Genomic DNA, 9,164 nt, shown 5'->3' on the forward strand with positions numbered 1-9,164 from the left:
GAACAAGAGACAATGGGAAAAAGCCACTACCCAGAACGTTCTGATTAACTATACAGGAAACATTTTTCACTATGAAGGTGGTCCAAAATTGGAACCAGAGAATATTTTAAGGGAGGTTCTGTCAGTGGAGACATTCAAAACCTAATTGGACAAATGCCTGAAACCTGATCTTGTTGACCCTGCTTTGAATGGAGGATTGAACCACATGACCTCCAAACTTCGCCTTTCAACCTAGATTATTTTGTTCTTCAAGAGTTATTTGGAGGGAGGCAGAAGGGCTGGTCTATCAATTCTATTTTATTGAAAGCAAAATACTGTTATAGTGATATTTACACTTGGAGAACTAAAATCTTGCAGCATGTCATGAGAACTGCATCTGTGAAACAAGCTGAATCCTGTGTACCACTGTAAGAAATTATAACAGTGCAAATCTGTCAAACTTTGGGCAGTAAGATGGCATCTGTGAGAGTGTGTCTTATTCTGCAGATTTGATTCTTTGTGGTCCTGAAATGGATGCTATGCACAGTACTGTCTACTGATGAGTTCTCTGGTTGTGATTTTCCTGCATATACGGCATGCCAAAAATGTTTCAACTTTTAGTCCCAATGTTCTGTATAATGCAGAATCGTGAAACGTCTGTCCCAAAATTACTAGCCTCTGATGTCTGGCTTGTCTGCACTTTATTCCACAGGGAAAACTTCAGGACCTGGGAAGGATGCAACCATGTCCTCTGGGTTGATAGGCAGCAGCAAAACACTTGCAACCAGAGGCATATCACCAATCCAGCATGACACTTCACGGTAAGCTGCTGGGTAATCTCTGGTTTAAGATTCTGCAAACAGACCCATCAAATTCTCTAAATGCAGGGAACAGTCTGAATTTATATGATGTTTCATGTTCACACAAGCTGGATGATATAAACTAAAAGCTGCCATATCCTTTTGACATTTATAGTAAACCTAAAGTTGCTTGTTGGAATAAGAAAAGCAGGAATATGCCAAGTTCTAACATTTTAATTTTACGTAGATTTTGAACAGAAAGTATTTTGTGTCCTAAGTCTTGACGCATTAAATACATTTGTAAATAGTTTGAATGTACATTGTTAACCCTGTTAGGTTTTACATCCACTTGAAGATTCTAATCTCTCTGTATTTGCCTGCCTCCTCCCCAACCCCCATATTTTATCAAATGGCATTTCTTTTAAAATGTTTTGTATGAGAGTTATTTTATGTTTAATGACAAGCAACAAAATCACATTAAGTCAGCGATTCCTGATTATACTATATATCTGCACTAAATGCACTGGAAAAGGAGCATTATCGCTTCTGCTCCAATGAAAAAACTGAAAGCATCATTGTTGTTACGCTTACGAGCCTGAAAACAACTTGCCTTCTTTAGGCAGGATTACATTTCTAGTGGTAAATGCCTAGAAGAACAGCATACAATCCCTGCTTTTCTTTATCATAGCCCACATTTTCTCATAATAAAATCTTTAGTTAAGCAACAAAATAAATGTAGATTAAAAAATGAATTTGCAGTATTTTACACCACTAGTTAGATAACTGTACAGTGGCATAACAGGAATGTGCAACCATTCATAAGAAGAGTTAAATGTTTCGTGGAGGATGAGAGGGCTAGAGTCAGATTTAATCTTCCCTTGGCCCAGTGGACTAGGAAAATGTTCACTTGATATCATCCCTGTATTCTTGGCAGCAGCTGGCAGTTTATTTCCATCTTCTGAGAGAAATTGCAGTATATAATAGGTGAAAACCCACTATCAATATTGACAAATTTGTACTTACTTGCTATGGAAAGACTTTTTTTTTTCCTTCTGATGGGAGGGATGATAATTCAGTGAGGATTTAAGAACTGAGTTAGATTGGGCTCTGTTTCCACATGTAGCTGTATGTCTAAGCTAACAGAAACCACGAGATTTCGTAAGTATTTCTCTTAGAAGCAAGGGTTGCCTTTGCAATCCAGTCATAGCAGATAAAGTGTGTGTAAAGATATTGCTTGATACTGTCTAATAGTGCTAAGTTGAGATTCCATTCAAGCACTGAGGAGTACAAATAATTATTCACGTCATACAACAACTGCTTAAAAAAAGGAATTTTATTCAAGAGGATTGATGGTCCATTCTTTTTCACAGGGGGAAGTAAAATATTTGTTGAAATATGCTGTTAGAAATCACACCTGGTAAAGTGATTGGTAAAAAGAGTCTGATTAGCTGTCATCCTTGAAGGATTATTTTACCAGCTGATGACAAATTTTGAAAAATCCTGCCTTTCTGGGGCACTTTCTCCCATATTTTCTTGCTTTCTTTTTCTCCATTGGTACTGTAGGTGTAATTGACCAGGTTAAGCAGCCATGTTGTGCTTTCTCTTAGTGATGGCCTTCTCTAATTGAAAATGGTAAATGGACATGTATTTCTGTGGAAACATAAAGCTGATTCTATCCTTCATCAAAAAACCTGCTTGGACAGCAGGTCAGTCTCAATTTATCACTGAATGGTTATAAGCTTAGACTGCAGGTTTAACTAACTAAATTAATCAATATTGAGAATTATTGCTGCTTTTGTGCCACTAAAGTTTGGGTTTGTCAGCATGTTCATTATGATCTGTGATTTGGGGGGGTTACAGCTTAACCACAACAGTTGGCATGGACCTGAAACTTGCAACACAAAGCCCTAGCCTAAGAGCAATTTATTCAGCAGTACATGTAAACCTAATTACTTTTGACTATTTAAATTTATAGGACTAGATTCAACTCATGTTTGTGCCAGCTTTAACTAGCACAAACCCTGGCACCCAGCAGCAGCAGCAATGGAAAGCATGCCAAGGAGAAGGTGTTGGAAAGTGACAGAAGCTCCCTGGCAGCATGAGGCATCAGAGTGCTAGCACAGCTTCTGGAAAGGGCTGGCTGGATAAGCAGGCATGGCAGGTAGAAGATGTGTTGGCATGATAGCCTGTCTTGGCAGGGCTCAACTGGAGGCTTCAGTGTGTTACAGCTATCTCCTGCTTGAGGAAGAGTTGCTGCAGTCCTACTTTCATCTCTGTCTTAGAATGAATCATGTCTGAAACTAGAAATAAGTGTCCCTAGAAAGTAAATGTAAACTGTCAGAGCCGTAGTGCTAGACCTGTAGAAGGACCAGATTTGCAAAATGTATGTGCACAAGGTTTATTTCAGTGGTATCTCTGAAACAAAAAAAAATTGCAGCATTTCTTTATCTGGCAGCCAAAGCTGGGCTAATGGTGAATTTGTTTGCCCATCATGCTTCTATGCATGCCTGTCTCTGCCTTCTAACATACAGCCAAGCACTGCAACTTTGGTTATCCAGTGTTCTTAAGCCAAGTGTCTACACCTGCATAAGGCTCTTGAAATTATGTTCACAGCAGATCTGGAAAGCTTTTCTACTCCTGTGCTTGTTTACCTAGACCACAGCCAATATATTTGAGGGAAAAAAGTCCAGGGCCCTTTTGGAAGAGTAAGTTTGTTCCTTACCCCTGAAGTATAGTTGCTCTGATTGTCTTAAATACGAACTTTTGGTGACCAGGGACATCTTTTTCATAACTGCTGTTTGTCTAGAAGAAAGACTCTGAGTTTCGCTTGTGAGCTGGAGGGAAGCTGGAAAGGAAAGTAGTGGCATACTGATGAAGAAATTTTTACATAAACTAGATCTCTTACCTTAGCTATAATCAGGTACTGATTTCAGCTAAACAAGTGTTGTGTTGCATACAGAAGTGAAACTACTCTAAATTAAATTATTCAGGTATTTTAAAAATAAATTAAAAAAGCAGCTGTAAATTGTACGTTGTGAAATACCATTTAATTTGCTTACAGCCCTGGTGCAATTGTCAGGCTTTCCCCATGCAGAAACAGTCATAGTGTTGTGTGTGGCACAGTAAGTCCTGTAATACTGCAGATAATCAAGCACTTAAAAAGACACAGGCAAAGGTTGTTTTGCTTACCATGGAAACAGATAATTCTCCTGTCATATTTTTCTCTTTGGACATCGAAGAAGTGAATTTAAGAACAGTTAGGTAAATTAATTAATTGAGTGATAGTCTGGGATTTCAGCATTAAGCCTGTGTTTTCTTGTTGCAGTTTCCAGTCAAAGCTTTAATGCTCGCTGAATGCATTGTCTTAGAGTGAAGTTTCTTGTAGCCATTAAAATAAGTGATTTAGAAGTTCTTGTAGTGTGAATGCTATATTTGACCTACATTACTATCTGTTAGATTACAGTGGTCTGTTGGAGTTTTTATAAACAGATTGCATTGTGTAAATTTGTGTTTAGGGACATTTTAAAACCAAAACTATTTATCCAATTGCCCAGCACATCTCAGGTGAATGTGCATTCAGGGACTTTTAAGCAAATTAATATCTGATGTAAAATATAATGTGCAGAATTGTATACTTGATAATGCACACTGGAATAGTCTAGAGTAGATCTGTTATGCTGAGTGTTAGGAAATATGACACTGATGAGATTTAAGGTTTTGCCTTACTTATGTGGTAGTTACTTTTCAGATCTGTGCATGTTGGATGCTTAAACATGGCTGTTGACTTACAACAATCTATGAACTTCCTTCTACTGCAGTGTCTAAGCAAGCACTGCCAAAGAAATAGATTTCTTTTTCCCCTTAGGATCAGACACCATTCAGGATTCAAATGGAGGAGAAGGAGCAGGAAACTTTCATTCCAGATCTAACTTAGAAACATTTAAAGAGATTAAAAGTGTTTTTGGAGTGCGGCTGGTGAGTTAGTTTCTCAATGTGGCAGGAGACACAAGTTTTTCCTACTCCCCAAGAAAGCCAGCTGCGCAAAAAAAGTCCAATGTAGTTCCATATGCAAGTGATAAACCCAGACATTGGCAAATTAATCTCTCTTATTCACAGTGTAGGTTGTTAATTGTTCTCTCTGCTGGCTGTCGATATAATGTGAAATTTTCATTCCCCATTCAAGATGGAAAAAGTTGTGGCTGAAAATGTTAACATTTGCATTTTTATTTGTTGATTTATTTAAAGGACAGCCTCTCTTACAGCAATCCATCACTCCGTGACACCCCAAATATGAATAATGTATTGTAGACTTGCGGTTACAATGTGTAATAAGTGCCAGAGACAGTAGAAGAATGTTAACTATGTTGCAAATGTAATATTTATCGACTCATAGTTTATTGCTTTCGAGGTTCAATAATACTGACCATAGGACATTAATATCACTTATCTTGATTTTAGTTGGGCACCTTTGTATGCAGAAATAACCCATCTATCTCATACTTAGAAAATAAATGTGAATTTAAGAGCGTTTTGTAAGTGCATTATAGGTTTCTTAGCTTTATGCTCACAGTTCTCCTTTCCTTTCTTCTCATTTACTTATATCTGATGCTGATCCCACTCCAATTGCCTGACCCAGGTGGTGAACACCTCAGCATTCTTCTAGAGACTGTTTGCTGGCTGCTTTATGATCTTATGCCTTGGATAGACTTTGGACCATATCTCTCCTCCTGGTTAAAGACCAGTATGAAAAGAGACTGTTGGCTAGTTTTTTACGCTTCTGTCTGAAAAGACAATGGCTGAGAGGTTAAAACAGGGATAACTTCTCTTTTGGAAAGACACATAGCAAATCAAAATCATCCCTCTTTGAGGATCACAGGTATCAGAAATAGCAGTATTTAATTAGATTGACAGGGCATTTATTTACTGAGAAATTTTACTTAATGAATTGAAATGTATTAGAGTTATTTGGCAAGATTGGGATTAAAATTCATTGGTTTTGAGAACCAAAATTTTATCAATAACTTTTGTAAGGAAAGAATTTACAATAAGGCTATGCTGCAGTAGCAAATCCTTCAGTCGTTATTTTTCCTGTCTTTAGTAGTTGCTCCAGAGCTCCATTTCAGAAACTAGTACTGACTGGTCAAATACTACTCCTTATGTGCACTGTTTGGCTACAACCACTAAAAGCTTTGAAATCTCAAGGGTGAAATGCAGATGTGAAGCCAAGACTGGGATCTAAACCAAATTTAACAATGGGAGATTTCAAGCTTGTGTTGAAATCAGATTTCACCTGTGAAGCCTGGCACTTGGGAAACTTGGAATTGGATTCAGCCATGAAAGTGATAAGCCTTGATTATATTTTGTGTTGTAGACATCAAGTAAATTTTGAAGTGACATTCTGTATTTACATCTGAGGTTATCAAATTTAACACATCATTGGCTTCTTTCTTTGCTATGTGTAACAGGAACACCTCTCTGTGTCAAAGCAGCCTACCTAATAGCTGCTTTGCGGTAGCAGTTTCAATGTGTCCATTGCTGACAATGAAAATCATATTGGGAAATTCTGACTTGCAGTGCAAAAGGATTAATGTTAATTGCCAACTGTTGGCTGTAATTGTCACCCTCATTAAAATGCAGAATTATGTATTTCTTAGTTATAAATAACCCTTCTAATTGTACTTGATGTATGCCAGTTTAATCAAAAAGTACACTTGCAAACAAGCAGATATTTGCATTAATCTAGCACTGGATCTTTGAGTCTTTTTGATCGTCTTTTATTCCAAACTTGACTAGTTGAGGAAGGTCTATTACAGCTACATATCATTTACACATTATTTTTTTTCAGCTCTATGGATCTGACAGGATTTTGTATTAAAATGAGGAGAAGTGTCTTCTGGGAATGTTCAGTGCAACAGAAAATGTGTCATTTTTGAAGTAGGTGTCAAGGTTTCCATCATTCAGTGGTATGACAGTAACTTGATTGTAGTTTGAAAATAATAATAAGCAAAGGAAAATAGAGTACAAATCATATTATGAAACTGACTTAACTCTTTTCATCAGTTTCATTGTAATCTTTATTGCTTTTTTTTTTACTATTTTTTCCCCATGTGCATTTGCAGGCTCTCAAATACCACGTTAAATCTTAAGTGAACGTTGGTTCATTGGATGTGATTCCTGCTTGCATTTATAATCACAGCAATGAAAACTTTGCCTCAGAATATTTTCAGGTTCCTTTTGTGCTTTCCTCTACTTCTTTTGTAAAAAAAAAAATTAAAAAATTATTAGACTGTCTTTTTCCTCCATTGATGCCTTGAGTGCTCTGCATTGTACTTTTAAACGTTGTCTTAGGATTACTGTGATGGTAGTTCCTGCAGTTTGGCAGTTAAGATCAGTGTTGGTTCCTGTCATAGTGGTTCTCTAAGCAACTGTTCTGTTTCTGGTACTGTGGAGATTTCTTTTCTCTTTCAGAGGCAGTTCCTTTTGGGTTTTTGAGGTTTTGGGGTAGTTGGTTTTTGGCTGTTTTTTTTGAGATGGGAGGAATTGATTATAATACATGCAATATAATCATATCTGACTTGAAGAAGCCTTTATTCCTAAAGATGTCTCTGTCATACTTGTACCACATTGTTTATATGTGGTACACCTGCCTGTGCTTTTTTAGGCTGTAAACTCTTTAGGGCAGGATCTTGGCACAGTACATCTCCATGCTTGGTTGGTCCATATAATAACAATGATTAACTGTAATGATAATATAGTTAAGGCAGAATTCATCTTGCTTATCTTGAGACAACTGAGCTAGTTACCTTCAGCTTCTTTTATGGTCAATGACTTACTTTAGAATCATCTTAAATACCCTTTTGGTGATACCTGTCATTCCATGGGCTGTAAAATAAACCTGGAGTAAGCTACACTGATACCTTATCCCTCTAGTATCTGAGTATGTGGAACTAAAACTAAGTTCTTTGTCATTCATATTTTGCTTCTGGATTAGAGGCAAATGCAGGGTTAACCTACGTGCTGCATGGTCAGTGCCCTGATTATTTAATGCACTTTTAATGCTTGCATTATAAGTCAAAGGACTTAAGTATAAAGGATATGAAGCCTCCACTCTGGAAGGGTGGGTGTTTATGCATGACTGTGAACATACAGCATTTTCCACAGTAGTATGTGAGCTTGTGATGTGATATGGTGTTTAATAAAAATGGTGATGATGGAATTTTTGTCCAGTGTTTCTGAGGTCTGAGCAGAGCCTTGCACCAGTCATGTCCCACCTCTGCCAGTCAAATGTACCGTACAGCAGGAGATGGCCTCAGCAGACAGACACAGCTCTGTCTTCTCAGTTATTTCCAGCCGATGAATTGCCTACTTAAATAATTTCTTGCCTCTATGTCACTTAAGGACATTAACCAGTACTTTATATTATCTGATTTGCCCCATTTCCAGTTTATAATGTACTTTGGTAATCCTTTGTGATATTCTAATTCTCTGCCTCAATAAAGACATCCAGCTTTTGTTTGTTCTACCATGCATAGCATAGTATCAGCAGCAAATGTCTTTTCCTTATTTGTCCTTTCTCTAGGCCACTTACGAATGCATTAAAGAGTTCAGGCCCTAACAGACTTCTCTGAGGCTCCACTCATGACCTCTTGGGCCACTTTATAGCAGACCAGTTTTAATGTTTTCTCATAATTTCCTGACTTTTAACCAGTTTTTTATCCATTAATGGATTTTTCTCTTAGTTTATGACAACTTTTAAGTCTTTGATGATAGATTTGCAAGAGAGCTTTTGGAACTCCGGATAGACTATATGAACTATATTTTCCTTTTTCAGATGCACGATAATCTTACAAATCTAGTACAGGTCCCCAGTGAGTGAAGACTTAATATAAAGTCTGGCGATATGTCAGGTTTATTGATTCTTTATTATAATTTCTGTCTATCTGCTTGTTCTAAACGTCAGATGTCTTCATTTGTAGATTATGCATCTTTCCAGATCACTTTTTAAAAATCTTGCATTTGCCCCAGAACTGAAGCAGTTTTAGCCAATTAATTACATGCTACAGTTAATAGTTCAGCTATTTCATACCTGAGCTACTTCAGAAGTTTGAGGGAGTACAAGCTGATCCCGGCAATTTATTATTGTTCATTCATGTTGATTTGTTCTGTAATTTATTTGCACGACATTTGAACTTCAAACAGGTCTTCCACCAAGTCCTCTGTAGTTTCACAAACTTCCTGCATGGTGAATATATGCTCTGGTAGTATGCTTTTCTGCTATGGCCTTATCATCCTTACCTTCTCCTTCATAACTTCATTTCCTCTTGCTTTAACAGGTACTTAGACTTCCTATTTTTATATACTTAAAAGTGGGATTTGTTATTAGAC

The 9,164-nt window shown here is 37.2% G+C and overlaps 1 protein-coding gene across 1 annotated transcript in view; it reads left to right on the forward strand.

The window, feature by feature from the left end:
- The window catches only part of KIAA1328 (KIAA1328 ortholog), a gene marked incomplete at its 5' end in the record, with an annotated part of 31,321 nt that extends 30,517 nt beyond the window's left edge, over positions 1-804 (forward strand). The window contains one exon of the mRNA XM_009077773.1: positions 692-804. Within this exon, the coding sequence (XP_009076021.1) occupies positions 692-804 (113 nt within the window). The remainder of the gene's footprint in view (positions 1-691) is intronic.
- Between the last annotated feature and the right edge of the window lie 8,360 nt (positions 805-9,164).

Source organism: Acanthisitta chloris, unplaced genomic scaffold (assembly GCF_000695815.1).
Source record: "Acanthisitta chloris isolate BGI_N310 unplaced genomic scaffold, ASM69581v1 scaffold677, whole genome shotgun sequence".
In the NCBI taxonomy this organism is placed as follows: domain Eukaryota; kingdom Metazoa; phylum Chordata; class Aves; order Passeriformes; family Acanthisittidae; genus Acanthisitta; species Acanthisitta chloris.